Raw genomic sequence first — 20,180 nt, forward strand, 5'->3', positions numbered from 1 at the left:
CTTTGAATATTACATGTTAATAACTTGATTGGAATTATAACCTTGAATTGACAGTTTGATACTTTGAAAATTTTGAGCCAGCCCTACCCCCAAGGGCTGTAGGGTGGGGCTCAAAGGAGTCAGTGTGCTAAAATTTCTTCATTTTCCTTGTTAAGAATCAGAGGTGCTAGTTTCAAATCCTTTTTAGTCTGAAATCTGTATGCTAGATATTGAATAAGGTGGTTTTATTGCTTTTTGTCACTTTGAATAATATTTCTGTTAAAAACAAAATCAACTCTCTGTATAAATATATCAGGTGACCGTTAAGGCCCATGGGCCTCTTGTTATAATAAATATTAGCTATATCAATTATATTTAAGAGAAAAAGGCATGACAGTTGTGTAAATTTGTTAGGCTGGTGGTTCATCAAAGGGGAGTTTATGGGATTGAAATCCATTTTTTCAATTAAGACATTGGATAATCGTAAATATTATGCAAATAATTAATAGTCATGATAAATGTAACATAAGGAAATTTAGTTCTACAAGTTACTGCAGGATCTGTTTCAAACCTGTTTTCTAATGTGTTTCATGGATTAATTGACAAGTTGTACAAGTAAAAAATAGTAACCTTGCTTATAGCATGGAATTTAAAGCTTCATGAAGTCCAGAAGCAAATTTAAATGGCTATCAATCATCAACATCTATGCCACAGTTTTGCAATATTTCGTGGTTGGTAAAAGCTGTTTATACATTTCAGAAAGAAGTATGGACAGATATTGAAGACAAAATATTGAACAAAAAGGAAGATGGATTAAAGGTATGTAACTGTTAAACTCACTGGAGTGCTCCACAGTTTTATCAAGGTGAAAACTAAACAAAGAATAAAGAGTGGACCTGTCAACTACCACTATTGTGACGAAGTTTAATTGAAAGTATAGGCTATGATTTATGATACAAAAAATGTGATTTCATTCTGATTTGTGCATGTGCTGGGGTTCTATCTGCTTTTTCGACATTCCATTGTGGTCATTTTATACAAACAAGATCACAAAAAACTTTGTCATACATATAGCATGTTTAGTTGTATTAAGGTATAAGAAGACAGAAGTTTTGCATATATACAGTTTGTATTTTTTTCAGAGGTAATAAATCTTTGGTTCCCGTCATTACTCCAGCAGATTATTACTCCTGAGAAACTGGAATTACATTGGATGTTATAGTATTTTGCTGTACAGACAAAGCACTAGTTCCTCTTTTATAAAGCAGATTCCAGGAACTTATCAAGGTTGTGTTCTACAATACATGGCACAGATAGGGTTCAACAAATATAGAGATATCGCAGAAATTACAAGGCAGCTTTTACTACCATTACCACCATCATTTTAAAAGTTCTGCACGCTACAAAATTGTTATTCAAAAGATATAATATACACCTTTGCATCTGATTTAGATTGTGGAAATGGAAAACAAGGGGCGTGGCATTGTGTCCACCAAGGCATTTCAGCGTGGGGAATTTGTAGTGGAATATGCTGGTGATTTGATAGCACTTTCCGATGCCAAGGAAAAGGAAAGAATCTACTCTGAAATCCCAGAGACAGGATGTTACATGTATTATTTCCATCACAAAAATCACAGCTATTGGTAAGTTACATCTGAGCATGGATAAAATGAAAACAGGTAACACTAGATCCAGATCTGCAGATTATGACTTTTTAGCTCACCTGCCCAAAGGGGCAAGTGAGCTTATGCCATGGCGCGGCCTCCGTCGTCCATCAACTTTTCCTAAACATGAATTGTATATGAAAACCTCTAAAATGCACACAATTTTCTGTTCATGAATTTAATCACCTTTATCACAATTTTAAGTTAAACATTCTGCAGTACTCGGCTGAAAATTAAATGTCAAGTAGTACGACATCTCTTATGAAGGCTTGAATCCATGCACATACTTGAAAGGTTTCCCTATTTTAGCAGATCTATACATTTTTCATAATCTTTTCAGGAGATTTATCCACAAATTCAAATTTTCTTGTGATAATTATTCCACAGATAATTATTTTCAATATTGGTACATCATCTCCTATCACATATGCAGGTATTAGTGAATACAACTTAAATACAGGCATAATGTGAAAACTACCTATTTAAAATAATGTGATTCACAGTTATTGTAGAAAGTTGGGGGTAAAAAAAAATGAACATATTATCAAGGTATAAATAAAGGAAGCTTCATGACAGATTGATTCAGATTACTTTTCTTAAATCATTTGATATATTTATCTTACAGTATTGATGCTACAGCAGAGAGTGGACGACTGGGTAGGCTCATCAATCACAGTAGAACGTCGGCCAACTGTCGAACCAAGCTTGTGGAGGTGAACAACACACCCTACCTCACCCTGGTGGCCGCCAGGGACATTAGCCTAGGGGAGGAACTTTTGTATGACTATGGTGACCGCAGTAAAACCTCAGTAGAATCTCATCCATGGTTAAAACTTTGACAAGTGAATTACAAGAATGGGAGAAAGATGTGCTTGTGTTGTTGGATGAGTTGGTAAAAATGTTATACTTGTTTTAGATTTGTTTTTGTCAGACTCAGTTGTGTGATGTGAAAATAGAAAGTAATAATACCCAGTGTTGACAACAGATATTTTCCCAGCTTGTTACCATCCTTATATCACTTTAATTCAGCATTTCAGGTTTAACTTATTTTTATTTTTATAAATTTGAAGAAATACAAACAAAAGACATGATTTACCTCCATACAAAATCATATATACCTGTTTACACTATACTAGTAGATATGTTTGGTGTGTCCTTGTCTCAGAGGTAAATAAGTTGGTTCAGTGTTGGAATGAAATCAATTAAATTCAATTTCCAAATCAGACTTGACATGGAAGTAAAATTTAACAAAGAAATTTAGAATTTTTAATGGTTGATGCATTTTTTTGAAAATAAGGAATTGTATTTCAGGTTTTGGTGTCAAGCGAAATCTCAAACAATCAAATAAACCAAACCATAGCAGTGAAGAATTATACAGGATAAATGTTTCATTTTTGTGTGGATTCAGAGTTAATTGCTGCAGTGAATCCATCATTCCTGAATATGTGTGATTGAAGTTTTGGTAAAAGTCCTAGCTGAAATCTTTATCACTGCAATCATTGCATGTAATTAAATGTTTGTATGGTAATTAGTTGTGACTTTGTAAGACCTTCCATTGAAGCTTCCAGAGGAGGGTTTGTGGCATTAGATATACAGGTACTGTGTAAATGAGACAGAGATTATGTAGTAATTGAAAGGATGAGTGTTTGATTGAAATGTTTTCATGTCGTGAAGTTCTGTTTAAAGATGAATTGAACTGTTATAAAATGATTTCCTGTCTCATTTAAAGAAAATAATTTGGATTCCTTGACTGAGATATGTATTGAGATTATGAGTATAGTGTGATTTGTCCCTGTTGATCACTGAATAACTTTCACTTGTAGTTAATATTAAGTGGTTACAGATGAATATCATTTAAATAGCTGCCTGTAGATCCCTGATATGTAAGGGTGACAAAGCTTGTCATCCAAAAACAAGTGGGGAAGGGAGAGTTTTTAGAATATGATTGAAAGAGAAATAACGATATTAATATTTTTTAGATATGCAATATATATAGGATCTTAAATGACTTTCATTTCATATGAGATTTTTTGAAACAAGCATGGGGAGTTTTATTTTTGCGAGCCTTGGCGAGCAAAAATTAAAACTTTGAGATGAGTTTCATAAAAGCTCATATGAAATGAAAGCAAATATAAGATTCTTTTTATCACATAACTCAGAAAACCTACATTTTGACAGGTTTTAAGGCCAAAATGTAGAGGGCTTAGTCAAACAGAGACAGCCATTTTGTTGCGCCATTCACAACTGATGACGTCATGTCATTGTCCATATTACAACGTCACAATTGATTTCTGACTGGCACAACCAATGAAAAACGCTCCAAGGTATATTACACTAGTGACATATGTAAAAATATTACACGGGCGAATTCACTGGATAACAGGCCGATTATGTGATAAAAATTAACTTTCTTTTTTGGAACATATTCCCGTTTTTATACTTATTTCGATTTTAACAATAAATTATGTCATGGGGTGAAGCACTGACAATCAAGAATGGTGGCACGAAAATATTTGATGTGATTTTCATATGGCTAAGATGTAGATGGAATTGCATTACAGTGTACCTTGCCTATACTTCAGCCATTTTATTCATTGTCTCTATGTGTAAAATGTTATTTTTTACATGTTTTGAGACTGATGAAAGGCCAGTACAAGTTCTTATGAATTGTTAAACCTTAAGTTTGGAGCTTAATGTGTAAATGCATGTGCATGTATGAAGTTAAAATTATGACGATTTTAGCACAAAATTCAAGAACTTTATAAGTCTGAAAGTTAGTTATGAAAATTAAGATGAATGCAGTAACCTCCAGTGATCTGTATAATGTTTTTCTAAAAAATAATTATGCTAATAACTTTATGTAATGAGTTATTTTATTTGCTATATTGCTAATATCCTTCAACAACATATCATATATTGTCAATGTTTTTTTGTTTTTTCATGTCAGTCACTTTTTCAGTGATTTTTAAGTGGCTACTTAAAAGCTATTTGAATTATATTTTAAAGTATGAAGAGTAGTAATTTTATGCAAGGCAGGGTCGTTTGATGGATAAAGACCTTTTTATACTACACAAACAAACTTTCCTCTATAAATAAAGGGCGTGTGTTCCAACGTCCTGTTGATAATAATCAGTCAGTGTACCAGTAAATAGCCTTATACAATGGTTTTTATCAATCTTGACTCATGCCAGTCTTTATGATATCAGTTTACAGTTATCTTAATAGAGGTACCAGTAACAGAATAATGTATAAAAATGCCAATGGAATAACTGCAAATACGATTGCTGGTATATTTGATTGAAATTGTTACAGATGTATGTAAGGTTGTGAAAGGTTTTGAGTGACATGGGATTAAGGGTAGTTCCTAAATACAGTTAACTGTGACAGCAGGAACATTCCACAAGTGATGGTTCCTGTTCGGTCAGACTTGCAGCACACCGTGCCTTACAACAGGCAGTTGCTGTAGATATGCATTTTATTTCCATTTTTTTGTGTGAAAACAAATATTTTTTTACGGTGCTCGTTTATAAAACTTACCCATTGTGTTCAGCGACAGAAGTCTCCTTTGTTTCATGTTGACAGATTCTTCAATGAATGTTTTTACTACCCTGCAAATTGTGTCATAGAATCTGTTCTAAATATCACATGGATGCTTTTAGGTACAAATATACACGTGATGCAAATGTACATAATAAAGTCGAAAAATAAAAATAAAAAATTAACCCTTGATTATGTTACTTTCTTTTTACATCTTAACATTTTCAAACACGTGTAGACCCATGTCCCAGTGAAGTGCACCGATACAACTGGTTTGCATTTCAAATTCATACTTTTGCAATGCATTTTATTGCACAATCTATTTGATCTGTTGTATTAAGGGGTTAGTAACTTTGCAGATCTTGAGCATTATCGTTAATTGAGTATTCTTGACCCAAAGAAATTTGTGTCAAAGCTGAAAATATTATATATATGTAGTAAGTGTTGGTAAATTAAAAGAATTGTGCTTTATGTATGAAAAGCCCCTACTGATTTTTAGATTTGTTTCCCAGTTTTATTTCGTCTGGCATAAAGTGCCTGTGAGCTCATGTCTGTCTGTCTGTCTATCTTTTTCCTATGATAAACTTCCTGAAAACTGAAAGTACAAGGGCCAAGCTATTTGAGCAGTAGGTACCTGGAATGGCGTGCTATAGTTTCCAATGTCACAGAGGTCAAATATATCAAAATCTTCAAGCTACATTTTCAAAAGCACTAGAGGCCTAGAACCATGATAATTGGGTATGAATTAGTTGCCATTCATCATAGTATGCCACTGACTGAATATCATCATCCTGGGCATCTTCCTTATGCAGAAAAAGTTCACAGAGTTTTTAAAGCATTTAACTTCTGTGACCTATTTGAACAAAATTTTAATGACTTTTCATTCCAGCTTGCTACTGACCTAATACCATAACCTAGGGGTCTTTTCTGCAAAAGTTATTCCAAAGGTTTTAACAAATTTGACCTTTGACCAAGAAGTTGGTCAATGTCATATTTTTTAAACAAACGTTATAGCCCTTTTTAGTTCGTTATGTTTCTTGCCGAACATCATTCAGAAAAAAGTTATACACTGTATATAGGTTTTTAACACATTTGGCCTGTGACCTTGATTGTGGCTCAATGTTATTTCATTAACAAACTTTATTTTCTATCATCCAATCATGTTACTTAAAATCACCCGAGACCTGTTGGTTATTAGTCCCCCACAGGTTCCGGGAGTTATAGGGTTGCACTCCGTCTGTCCATCCATCTTCTATATTATTTCACCTGGAGTAACCAGATTTGGTGTACAAGGACATCTTGGGATGGCAGAGTGCAAAAATTAGGTCACTGTGACCTATGCTTTGAACAGTCGTTACATCCTGACATAAGTGTCTAGTTTGTTCAATATAGAAATCATTACCGGTGGGGGACTATCGTGTCTTGCAATACTTTCCCTTGTTCAGAAGCTTTTCAAAATGTTTCAAAAATGTGACTCCTATGTCCTTAATAAGAGTTCCAGAGGGCCTGTGTTGCTCACCTGGATATTTAAACAGTCATAGCAAAAATGTTCTCATTCTAAATATTATACTGTATTACAAATATTTCAATCGCAAACTTTGTCGGGCTCCATCTGTTGAAGCTACCAGCCAAATATTATATGATTCTATGCTTTCCGTTTCTTCAGAAGAAGTTTGAAGTGTTTGCCATATTTGTCCGTAAGTAGGTCAAGGTCATTTTCATTCGCAAACTTTGTTGGCTCTATTCCAAGAAGCTACCAGTAAAATCTTATGAATCCGTGCCTTTTGGTTCTTCAGAACAAGTCGTTTGAAGTGTTGTTTACCTCTGTGACCTTTAAAGTAGGTTGAGGTCATTTACATTCGCAAACTGTGGTGAGCTCTATCCCAAGAAGCCACCAGCAAAACATTATGATTCTATGCCTTTCGATTATTCAGAAGAAGTCGTTTGATGTTTTTGACACATTTGATCCCTGTGACCTTGAAAGTAAGTCAAGGTAATTTTCACTCGCACCATCCCAAGAAGCTACCAGCAAAATATTCTTTACCTTTCTGTTCCTCAGAAAAGGTTGTGTAAAGTGTTGGACATACTTGACCCCTGTGACTGTGAAGTAGGTCAAGGTTATTTTCATTTTCAAACTTTCTCAGGCTCCATCCCAGGAAGCTACCAGTCAAATATTATACTTCTATATATATGCTTTAAGATTATTCTCCGAAGTAGTCATTTAAAGTATTTGACCTTAGTGAACTTGAAATTTAGCCATGGTCATTTTCATTCTCAAACTTAGCTGGACTCTTATTATGATTCTTTTCCTTTCAATTCTTCAGAAGAAGACTTTTGAAGTGTTTGGCACATTTGATCTGTTGCCTTGAAGGTAGGTCAAGGTCATTTTCATTCTCAATTTTGTCGGGCTTTTACCAACAAAGCTTTCAGCCAAATATCACGAGTCTAGGCCAGTCCATTCTTCAGAGGAAGTTGTTTTAAAGGAAAAGTTGACGGACAGATTGGCGAGCTAAAAATGGGTCAGTCATTAAAAAATTGATAGTCCCTTATCCCAGCATGCTAATGGCCGAATATCATCACCACAGGGTTCTTTTTATTTGATTAAATTTTAACAAAACTGACCTGAAACCTTAAAGAGTGTGTCAAGGACACTCGTTTTAACAAACTTGATAGTCTTTTCATCAAGAATACTACTGACTTAATATAATTACTCGGTCTTACTGGTTGTTCAGGTGAAGTAAAAAAGTTGATGCTAGACAATACACCATTAAAGCTAAAAATCTTTTGATGGTTTAGGTATTGCCTCCCTTTGCCAATATTCTTGTTCATTTTATTTTAACTACCAAATGAAGTTCCTGTCATGACTTAATCGCATGCATATATTGCTCAAATTCAAAATAGCTTTTGTGTAGAACAAAATTTGATCAGATAGAATTGCCACAAATTATGTTAATTATGCCTAGACTTCGCTGAAGCATTTGCACATTGTTCATACTTGTTTTTTTAATCAAAATTGAATAACATTTAAGCCAGTTATCTGGTGGAAATCAAGGATGGACAAATAGATGGTTGCAAAATATATCAAATTTAACTATTGATGCACTTACCCGGTATATAAAACAATACAAAAGTGATATTTGATCTTTATTTTTGTTTCACACATCAATATTCACAGTTCTAACACTACCAATAAGTGGCTTTTTGGTCACATGTATTTTTATAGGTCATCATACAACAAACATTCTTTAGTTAAATAATTCTACTTTATTTTCATTTTCAATATTTATCAATGAAAATAATCACAGTATTCATTAATAATAAAATGTTCAATGACATTCTAATTTTATTCTGCATAATTACATAGAAAATCATTTTATAATACTTGATATACTGAAGATAATATTCTCGTTGAATACCATACATGTTTATACTTTTTCGAACAATACTAGTTCAATTTGTCGTACAAAAGGAAATGGTATTTAACAGGAAAACCGTGAAATTTCCTATTTATCACATTTTCAAACCATAAAGATGAAAATGTTACTGCATGAAGAGAGAGGGATGACTCGAAGCATAGTCTGTTGCACCATATTCTTCAGATGTCACATCGGACAAGGCTGTAAACAGTTTTGAATGGACTAATAATGCTTATAATAAATATCTCAATTGTGTAGTTATGTAAATATCTTAGTACCTTAGCAACTTCTTCTATCGTCGCTTCATCTGGACAGAAAATCAGCAGCTTTGCTATGATTTTAACTAACTTTTCTACAGATTCAACCATTCTGATTGGTCAATATGAAATTGCTAGCTTTTACTGAATGAAAGACATCACTTATATCGACAGAAATGTGTCCAGGTTCTAAAAATGTTATACACAATAATATGTAATTTGTGTTTGAACAAACTGTAAAAATGTCATCCAGCAACAACAAAATTTCATCATTGCCCTTTCCATACATGTTTAGTGCAGTAGCAAAACGTTTATTTTTCATCCACAAATTCCTTCATTTTAGACAACAGATTCACATATAGATGATGATCATAGGTTTTACAGTAATCCCTCATGGCTGTTATCAGTTCATCCCCAACTCCTCTGTTGTCAAGCAAGTCCATCAGCTTGTCATAAACTTGCTGTAAAATAGATCAAGTTCTTTGTAAACTTAAATGGCATACAAGTATTGTTCATTCAGCAATAGGTTATTTTTGTTTAGTTAATATTTAAGGATTAACTTGAATACATTTTTTATGTTATGGAGATATAACACAAAAAACGAAGTGTACTCTAAATAAACCGTGAAGCGGTTTATGATGAGAGTACACTCCGGTTTTTTGTGTTATAGCTCCATAACATAAAAAATATATATTCAAGTCAATCCTTATAATTTAATCTACTATACACAATCCCTGTGGAAATCCACGTTTTTGATGGACTCTTTTCTCTTAGAAATTATTACGCCGCTGTATCAGCCAATCAAAAGCGATGTTACAAATGGCGACGTCATATTTGACATTATGGGCTGATAACATATATTTGTAAGCCAATGAAAATGCTTGTTACAAGCAAGATTAAATTATAATACAATATTACTGTGTACAGCGATATACTAGTTTTCCAATACATTTTGAAAACTTTTAGAGGCTTAGCTGCTACTCATAAGTAGCAAACTATGAGTAGCAAACTCTTCCATGGTCTGTTTCAATATACAACAACTGTCTCTATCCTGTGTCGACACTGTATCTGTACTACCGTCTGTTTCAATATACAACAACTGTCTCTATCCTGTGACGACACTGTATGTGTACTACTGTCTGTTTCAATATACAACAACTGTCTCTATCCAGTGTCGACACTGTATGTGTACTCCCGTCTGTTTCAATATACAACAACTGTCTCTATCCTGTGCCAACCTGTATGTGTACTACTGTCTGTTTCAATATAAAACAACTGTCTCTATCCTGTGTCGACACTGTATGTGGACTACCGTCTGTTTCAATATACAACAACTGTCTCTATCCTGTGTCAACCTGTATGTGTACTACTGTCTGTTTCAATATACAACAACTGTCTCTATCCTGTGTCGACACTGTATGTGTACTACCATAAGTGCTGTGTATCGCAAAGGTTGTGAAGATATGATACGTATCACGATACATAGGTCACAAAACAATATGTATCGTGGTACTTGTAGCAACTTCCTGTACAAACCTGTTACCATAGATTTCCTTGAAATGAAACAAATCTTTAGTGTTGTATTCCATGCTGAATTAAGCTATTTTTTAAGTGATCTATCTCCTAAATTGTATAGCATTTCTATTTTTGAAATAATATTTCTATTCTTTGATAGAACAGGAAGAAATGCATGCTGTAATTAAGTTTGGGCGATGTATAAAACATGTATAATAACATTTTAGTTTGTTAATCATAATTACATCATACGATTTCACCTGGATTTGAAAACCAGCTTAGAACTTACCCCATCCATTGTCTCTGAAAACATTGTATAGCTGCCATCTTCTAGTTTGCCTTCATCCATGGTCACAGATGTTATTTCAAAGGCATCAGCTGTAGAAAAACATTACAGAATGCCATATGAAATTGGATTCAATATTTCACAATTTTCAATAAACAATATGACTTTGACCTTGTCACCCTGACATATGAACTCTTTTAAGGTATAATAGTTGAAGTTATATCAAAAATTTTGTCCTTATGTTCATCATATGTAGTTGCATTATTTAAAATCTATCAAGAAATGAAGTGGCTACAGTGGTGACACAAAAAATATATAATCAGTGACCTTTGTCTTGTAAAAATCTGCTAAGAATTGAAGTCACTACAGCTATGACACTGAATAGGAACAGAACGGGTCAAGACAGACATGCCATCAGTAACACTATGTAGAGGGGTATTTTATCTTAACCGTACATAACAGATACTATAGAGGGGTGGAACCTTTTATCTTAACCGTATATTACAGATACGATAGAGAGGGGTGGCACCTTTTATACAATCTACACTTTATTTACAGTATATTACAGATACTATATATAGAGTGTTGGATCTTTTTATACAATTGGGTCTATATTAACCATACATTACACAGATAATGTTGCATTTTCTAGTGAGCCACTAAATACAACTTACCTACTTCATCTTCCCCTTCACCTTTTGGTTGATCACCGCTTGGGATCAATGCACATTCCAAGTACATAATTTTACCTGTTGCTTTTTTTATTTCTACATTAAAAGGTGGGTCTGTTTCGATCTGAAAAGGAATTTTATGATAAACTGTATAAAAGTCAATATACATTACACAAATTGTTATTTCCCGTCAGATTAGATGTAGGCAAAGGTTTTCAGTACAAGAGTGAATTTTAATTACAATTCTTCAATATGAATCAATGCTTCAAAAGTGTGCTAAATTAACGCATCTCCAGATTTTTCCATAAAATTTACTTTTATGTATTGATTCTGTGTAACCATACCATGAAATCACATGTAAAGTTGAGCTTGTTTTATAATTAAGATTATTGATATGGGTACAAAGCAAAGACTGTTTTGAAATGAAACAGACTGCTTTGTCATGTCATCTTAGTGATAATGCTCCAAAAGGGGTCCCATGTAGAGAATTCACATGGTAACACAGAAATTAAATACAAGACAAATCTGTAAAACAAGAGGCCTAGAGGGCCTGTAACCCTCACCTGGATATTTAAGCAATCAAGGCAAAAGATTATAAATAAAAGTAGTATAGCAAATAATATCCTAGAAGAGAGCCAATCATGGAAGCATGGTATATATGGTTAAGGCAGACTGGTTAAAGGGTGGCCAAACCTACAGCCATCCACTCGCCCTCCCATTTGTACAATTTTAAATCCCCACCACCTGAGAATGCTTCAAACCAAATATGATTGATATCCCTCTCTTAGTTCAAGAAAATAATTCACTTCAAGCAATATGGCCAAATTACCCCTTTTTGGCCCCGCACCTCAGCCCCTCCATTTGTACAATTTGGAATCCCCATCACCTAGGGATGCTTCCAAAATTTGGTTGAATTCCAATTTGTGTTTGTGGTTAATATGAAGAAGAAGTATTTTGAAGAAATTATTAACGGACGGATGACAGACACTATGGTGTGGCATAAAATCACCTTGGTCCTTCAGACCGGGTGAGCTAAAAAAGGATGAAAAGTGATCATTGAATCATTAAGAGAGGTATTTAACAAATCAGACTTTGATTCCAAGTCCAGTTCTACCACGTAAATTTACAAAGCAAATCTTATAAAAAAGCGAAAAACTAAGAAGTCGCCTACAAACCTCTCCTTCTTCTCCCTCACCCTCCTCCATAAGTCGATCACCGCCTGTGGCATTGTTCACATTAAATGTAATGGTCACACTGAAAAGACAAACATGTAGTCAGTAAATGATAAAGCTTGAACTGCTCTCTCACATTCTTTCATCTGTTATGTACCGTTATTTGCACAACTTGAAAACATTGCCAAAGTGAGAACATTCTAACAATTTGTTCAGTTATATGATTGTAAATGTTCCTTCATTAGTCACCCTATTCATGGAAACTCTGTTAACTGTGCAGAAAACGTAATTTCTTGTACAGTATAACCTCGATGTATCACCACCCGTTGTATCGCCAAACATGCATATGGCCATCAATTTTGTCAGAACCGATTTCTCCACACTTAAATGCAAAATATCATTACCCTGGACCTTTTGGTTATTAAGAACAAATCATTTAAAGACTTAAACATATATTGACCATTGTGACCTAGATTATGGGCGAAGGTCATTCATTTGAACAAACTTGGTTGCCCTGAATCCCAGCATGCAACTGGCCAAATATCATCATCCTAGATTTTTTGGGTTATTGAGAAGTTGTTTACAGGTTTTGAACATATTCTCCCCCTGTGACCTTGGAATATGTCAAGGTCATTCATTAAAACAAATTTGGTAGTCCTTTATACAAGTTTGTTACTGGCTAAATATCATTATCCTAGGCCTCTTGATTATTCAGAAGTTGTTCCAAGGTTTTAACATGTTTGATCCATGTGACCTTCAAAATTGACAAAGGTCATTTATTTGGACAAACTCGGAAGTCCTTTATTCCAGCATGCTACTGGCCAAATATCATCATCCTAGGCCTTTTGGTTATTCAGAAGAAGTTGTTAATAGATTTTCACATATTTGACCCCTGCGGCCTTGAAAATGGATGAAGGTCATTCATTTGAACAAACTTGGTAGCCCTTCTTCCCAGCATGCCACTGGCCAAATATCATCATCCTAGGCCTTCGGGCAGGTGAGCTAAAAATGAGAACTCAACCTCCATAGCAAAAGGAACTACCAGAATGCTAGCTTGATAGTTTTAATATACAAAGTTTCAGGTATTTATCTTGAATGGTTTTGGAGTCATGATCCATACAACTGAAATTTGTAATTTGGCCTATCTGTTTCCATGGTAACAGAAAACGTATTTAAATGGAGAACTTCTCCATAGCAAAAGGCATTACTAGAGTACTAGTTTGATACTGTACAAAGTTTTGAGTAGTTATCTTGAACGGTTTCAGAGCTCTGGTCCTGAAAATGCCCATGCACAGACAGACAGACAGACGGAAGGACAGACAGACAGAGCCCTGTTTAATATCCCCCACAAATGTGTTTTGTGGGGGATAATTAAACGTCAGACTGCGAATGATAATCAGACGGACGGTGACATTCATGATGTGAAAAAAATCCTGACAAGACGGACTCTTGACGATATCCGCCTGGGCTGTGGGGCCGAGAAACAGGATATTGAAATGGTTCTTTACTTAGTTGAACACTTACACTAGTCTACAGAGTCTGAAATACCGAAATGATGGCATTTGCAGTAGAGAAATGCGAATATTGGCACCGCTATGCAGACATTACTTGATGATTGTAAGTAAATCTGTAAAACCAACACTCTCACCGCGGTACTCGTAAAGTGTATATCTTGCATGTGACACACTGATCGTAATACCAGATCTATATCAATTTTTCCGAACTAATTATTCTTTCAAAATTGATGTGTATATTCATTGTTAAGTGTTGGATATGTGCCCCAAAACAAACAAGTGTTCATCCACCTGTCATTTAACAGGGATAACTCGTTGTACCACCAAACTCGTTGTAACACCAAAATGTCTTTGAACGGAAGGTCGCGGTATATCAGGATTATACTGTAGTTTGACTTGTTAAAAATAAATTTGTCTAATGTAGACTATGTTAAACTTTACTCCAAAGTGTGGCCTCAATTAAACACAACTGTCAAGTCGCAGACCAGTAAAGTATCATATTGACCATACCAAATGAAGAATATTGAGCTTCCTAGTAACCAGCACTTAAAGTTATCTCATGGATGCTGCCTTAGTGTCGTATCGCTGGACATCTAGTTTTTTCAAAATTGTGCTCATTTTGGAGGAATTGATATGAGCTTTGACACTGACTTAGCCCTAGTACTTTTAAGACCTTACATATAAAACAGTTATTTCCCCTTGTCTGCCTTGTCATCTCGAGTGATGAGAAAGATCTTGTTCCCCAACAGCATTTTGGAAGAGAGAACAGCTAAGATTGTGACTGCAAGGGTGCCTTATGACTTGCGGAATGTTGACAGGCCTGTCAGTATGCAAGGACACAACACAGAAATAAGTGTATACAATTATGAAGATGTTACCTTTCATTATCTACATTTTTTTCCAGTTTCACCTCAGCATTTTCTTTTGTAATTTTCCAGTCCAAAACACCTGGCAATGGTTTCCTGGTTTTCTCCTCATCTGAAATCTCATCTGCCAGAAATCTTGAAAATTCCAGGTCATCTATAACAAAACAAAAATCTCACATTGATTTGAAACCATACCCCCAATATAAATAGAACGAGGATTCAACTATTGCTTTCCGGAAAGTGGTATGGCTTTGCCTTAAAAATAACTTCTCATTCTAACTTTATAGAATGAATTAACCAAAAAACAAATTATTCTATAATTTTGAACAATTTTAATTTTAAATGAATTTTATAGGCCCCACAATTTTCATTGTATTAATTGCATCAAGGAAGTATCTCGCCGTGTAAAACCTCTAACATTGTTGACAGTGTTGTTGGAGTAGGCAAACGAGAGAAAGAGGGGTTGCATCATGCCACTAGTAAACCAGTTATACATTTCTTCAACTCAAAAAATTGGTTTTGACGAATAGAAAAGTGGAATTATTTAATGATAATGCATTGACAAACATAGCAATACCCTGTGTATGCAGACAACATCTACACGTTTTTCCGTGGATGGCGAGATTTGGTTGACGTGAGGTTACAAGGAGTGATCGTGATGACCGGTGAAGTTGGCTGTAGGTCTTTGCTGTCGTCCGAGATAACTGCTTTGTCAGATGTGATTTTTGCAATAGTGAACTTGTCGTCCTTGAAAGTGATCGTGCAATAACACCGGCCATTTCAAAATTTCTGTCCTGCAGTGGTACACGAGGTTTACGAGGTTACACAGGTTGTCCTTTACCGGAAAGCATGCAAAATTCGCGCATGCCCGTCAGTTACACTAAAGGGATATCACTCTGAAAGATATAGGGAGTGTATTTCGTAGGTTGCACTTCAAAAAAAAACACCACCGGACTAACGGCTTCATGTAGTGATGTTCATGTTTAATCCCGTCAGATAATGCATGCATTTGTTATTATAATTTTGTTTGCATTTCATTAAACACTAGACATTTTTATTTTAGCGGGCATGCAATTCAGTAGAACTTTGTCACAAAAAGGCCCAAACACCAATTTGCAACCTATAGAAATTCATTTTTATTATTTATCAAAATATGGGGAAATGTTAATTATGCTGGAAAGCTTAAAGTTAATAAAGAATGAATTCCACCCTCTTTGGCATCAACATTTTCTTTTTTGCTCTCACTTTGGAATCAAGGAAGTCAATGAAAATTACATATTTGACCAACTTTAAAGCTTAAAATCTACATAGTGTAACATTACTGAAGTTTGAGAAACTAAACATATCGTAAGATAAAAAAGTACGATAAATTTGAAAATGCATTCGAAGCAATGTAATGTAATAAATTATTTTTTTATTAAAACGAAACTATCCCAAATATAGAGAACTCCCACAAGAGACATTTATATCAACAAAAGGTCAATAGTTTTTGTGCACAACATGTAATGTATTGAAAAAATTGCGGAGGAAGACCTTGATCCGGTAAAGACATCGACTAACATCGCAGCTTGTGAAACTGATATCCTTTACACAATGCACGTAACAAGTGTTGGTTTTACTAGTGTAACCTATACAAAAATATTTTTGATAAAAAAAGAAAATCGTAATACTATTACCCTTCTGTGATCTACCAAACCTAAAACCCAGGTGTATACAAATTAAGGTAAACCTTAGTTGGACTTTAGGTGGGTACTGACGAGGATTGCCTTGTCTTACTAATAATTATTACCCGCATCATCGATAATTTAAACACCTAACCCAACCAGGGTATACCCATTTAATTGCATCCAAAACTAGTCACGAAAAGTCGGGTTTATAATAAAACCCAGCATATTGAAGACACCGAATGAGACTGACAGAGCCTCCAAACCTTACAGGATAAGCAACTGGTCAACGGCTCAATCACCTGTGACGGGTGCAAACTAGAATTTTGCCCTAAATGTGCAGGTAAGTTGGAAGCGGTTCTAAGTTGTATAATGAGAGGGGAAGTAGACAACCTTAGATGGGCCTGTAAAAGCTATAAGAACACCCTACTATGTCTGGAGAAAACTGATGCTACCCTCGAAGCCCTACAAAAACCCAACAGCGAAAAACTAAACAACTTTGAAGTCAAAATCGACACATTGGAGGAAAACACAGATGTTAAAATTGAAAAAGGTCTAGAAAGAGTTATATTCAGACGTGATGAAGGAAAATATAAGTGACCTCGACACGCATGTATTCGTATTAGTTGAGGAACGCTGCAGAGAAATACAGGACAGAAGAAGTCGAGACAACAACGTCCTGTTCAATGTGCTAGAAAAAACGTATAAAAGACGACGCTACACCTTAAGAACAGGATGAGATAGACATCAGACTAGTTGCCAGAAGTACAGGGATCGAAAACCTCGACGTATTAACGCACTTTCGTCTAGGAAAAATGGATGAAACAAAAACACGTCCGCTCAAAGTTGTGCTAAACGGCACAAAGCATAAAACTATATTACTTGGAAAGGCAAGCAACACCCCCGGAGCGCCCAAGAGGGACTAAAAAAAACATTATTTCGAGGGCCTCACCAAAAAAAAACAAGAAGAACGCCGTGATAAATATATCAAGAAAAACCCCCACCTAAAATGGTAAATCACCCAAGCCCAATCCAACGAGCACACCCAGAGGTTACAACCAGCCTAAATGAAACGATTGGTACCCAGACATTCGTGACGCAAGAACCTCACACCAACAACTTTAACGACGACACCCATGTGCTCTGGACAGTACACTCGTTGATGAGGACATGCCAACTGCCCCTCCAATCCCTACATCACCAAACGGTAAAAGATAATAGGACCACTGTTTTACCAGCACCTGCTCCAAGACTAGCAGATATGTAAATAACATATATTTTTTATATGCAAATGAACAACAACTAGGGAAACTAATAAATTATAAAGTTTATTTATTTTACAACAATTATGAAACAAGTTATTTCAACTCATATTAATCACTCTTGTTGGCCCGGATGTTAGCGCACGGGGGTCTTATTGTAAGTACCCGGAGAAAACCCACTAGGTCAGGCAGGTGACCCCATACCCTTTTCACGTCCGATCGGGGAATCGAACCCCGGCCGCTTTGGTTATAATATATAATAACTCAGGAGGGAACAGATATCATCTGCTTAACTGAACTTCCCCCCCCCCCCCCCCCCCCCAAAAAAAAAACATATTCTATCACTAACTGAGGAAAGATACCCTATAAAAGACTATGATATGTACATACCAAAGCATAGAAAAAGAGGAACTGTGATCTACCCTAAAGAAGAAATCGAGGTTACAAATATAGAGTTTACAACACCATTCTCAGAATCAACATGCCTTCGAATCAACTGCAAAAACAACGACAAACTGACAATATGTTGTGTAAAAACAACGACAATCTCAGTCGACTTAAAAGATTTTTAACTACCGAGATATAAATTGGGAAACAATTAACACAACAGTCAACGTTGGCCACCCCGCATCTATTTTTCTGGAAAATATACATGACCTTTTTCACTTTTCTCGACATCATACTCGTAAACGAAGAAAATATGCTTAGTAAGAGAGACATTAACAATCTCCCCGGGGTAGGGAAGAGTTACCACATCACCATGTCTTTTAAACTCAACTGCTATGTCGAAAGTTAGCCATCAAATGCACAACAAACCAGAAACTTCCACAAGGGAAACTATACTGCAATTAAAGAGGATCTTATACAAGCTTATTGGTCTAAACTTGACAACTGTCTCAACACGGAGGAAACTTGAAACCGTTTTGTTGATAACTTATCAAATATTATAAAGAAACACGTACCAGAGAACAAGCAATTTTGAGGAAACTCCAAAAGATCACTTGGCCACAAGACCACTGAATCAATCAACAGGAATCATACAAAATGGAAAACATTACCTCCACTGTAAACAGCTTAAAAACCAATTTAATTTTTTACTGGCTGACGAGATAAAATCAATCCAAAGAAATTCTCTAAGTACGTGAATTAAAAAAGAAAAAGAAAATCATCCGTAAACAGACGCAATCTGACCAAGACGCTGCAGACGCATTAAACATGTACTTTTCATCAGTTTTTGTCGAGGTCGTGACAGGAGAACTCCCCAATATTCCTATGAAAACACCAACTTCACCCCTGGACAGAATTGAAATAACTGAAGAAGCTTGTACAAAAAGCAATAAAAAGATCAATCCCAACAGAAGTCCTGAGCCTGATAGTGAACATCCAAAGTTGCACGTTGAGGCAGTATCAGAAATTAAGAAGCCATTATCACAATTGGTCAAACAATCACTCCAAGAAGGAAAACTACCTAGCACATGGGAAGAGGCCAATGTAACATTTATTCATAATAGAGGCTCTAAAAACCCAACAACTATTGTCCAATTAGTCTAACTGTGATGGCTAGCAAAATTCTACAACGAACCATGTTTCTAACACTGCACAAATCTCTAGTCAACCCACACCTTGAATATTTGCTGAAAGACATTAAACTGTAGAAAAATGTACAAAGGAGGGCAACCTGTTTAGCTCCCAGTCTAAAAAACAAACCCTACTCAGAGAGACTGCGCCATCTAGGACTACCTACTCCAAAGTATAGAAGACATCGGGCTGACCTGATCCAAAAAAATAAGTCTCTAGAAGGAATAGACATTGTGGACCACAGCAAAATGTTCATTAAAACACAGGAAACCAGAACAAGAGAGAACAACAGAAAGCTATTCAGTGTAAATAGTTTTAAACACAGACTCAACAAGTTCTTGTCTGATCACCCCTGTAAATTTAATGCTTCTTGCTACTAGCAAGTTCCTGTCCAGAACAATAAGTATTTTAACCCATTTTTTAAACTGTAAGATTTCTGGATATTATTTCCTCTATATCAATACGCACCGGAAGTCACGTATTAGTATAGGAATATTAAAACGCGCCGCAAGAAGCTACCTGAAACTTACCATTGGTGTCTACTACTATATCAACTATATCATATCAACAATTTACTCGGGGTGGGGATGCCACGCAGGTGACTCTCAACTCACAGTGGTCTCCCGATTTCTAGTCAGCTTATGAAAAATATAAAATATTCGTTTGCAAATATATGAAATACTTTTGAAAGATACTCAGAAAAATATTTTATAGTTTTGAAACTAATGAAAGAACAACCTCCTCTCTGAGATCTTGCTGAATGGGCAGAAAAGTTAAGCTATTGAAATTTTTGAAAGTT

General features: G+C 35.3%; 2 protein-coding genes across 3 annotated transcripts in view; one reads left to right on the plus strand and one right to left on the minus strand.

Moving 5' to 3' along the window:
* Positions 1 to 3,766, plus strand: part of LOC110445834 (N-lysine methyltransferase KMT5A-B-like) — a 10,494-nt gene extending 6,728 nt beyond the window's left edge. For both annotated transcript variants that reach the window (XM_021490642.1, XM_021490643.1), the window contains exons 6-8: positions 739 to 798; positions 1,432 to 1,622; positions 2,269 to 3,766. In XM_021490642.1, coding sequence (XP_021346317.1) covers positions 739 to 798; positions 1,432 to 1,622; positions 2,269 to 2,482 — 465 coding nt within the window. In that variant the 3' untranslated portion in view covers positions 2,483 to 3,766. The remainder of the gene's footprint in view (positions 1 to 738; positions 799 to 1,431; positions 1,623 to 2,268) is intronic.
* A 4,545-nt stretch (positions 3,767 to 8,311) lies between these two features.
* LOC110445835 (complement component 1 Q subcomponent-binding protein, mitochondrial-like) lies at positions 8,312 to 15,759 on the minus strand. The gene is made up of 6 exons (XM_021490644.1): positions 15,455 to 15,759; positions 14,890 to 15,031; positions 12,501 to 12,579; positions 11,329 to 11,449; positions 10,658 to 10,746; positions 8,312 to 9,314 (listed from the first exon to the last, which is right to left on the minus strand). The coding sequence occupies exons 1-6, from the start codon at positions 15,654 to 15,656 to the stop codon at positions 9,165 to 9,167; spliced, it is 783 nt and encodes a 260-aa protein (XP_021346319.1). The 5' UTR covers positions 15,657 to 15,759; the 3' UTR covers positions 8,312 to 9,164.
* Between the last annotated feature and the right edge of the window lie 4,421 nt (positions 15,760 to 20,180).

Source organism: Mizuhopecten yessoensis, unplaced genomic scaffold (genome assembly GCF_002113885.1).
Source record: "Mizuhopecten yessoensis strain PY_sf001 unplaced genomic scaffold, ASM211388v2 scaffold2383, whole genome shotgun sequence".
Lineage (NCBI taxonomy): Eukaryota > Metazoa > Mollusca > Bivalvia > Pectinida > Pectinidae > Mizuhopecten > Mizuhopecten yessoensis.

Bases quoted from the DNA above. Each gene is read 5' to 3' on its own strand.
- LOC110445835 (XM_021490644.1), bottom strand. From the start codon at position 15,656: ATGGCCGGTGTTATTGCACGATCACTTTCAAGGACGACAAGTTCACTA. The intron at 15,032-15,454 runs GTATTGCTATGT...GTTTTGTTATAG, and splicing joins ATGTTGTCTGCATACACAGG to ATGACCTGGAATTTTCAAGA. The intron at 9,315-10,657 runs GTAAGTTCTAAG...TCTATTTTACAG, and splicing joins TTTCAGAGACAATGGATGGG to CAAGTTTATGACAAGCTGAT.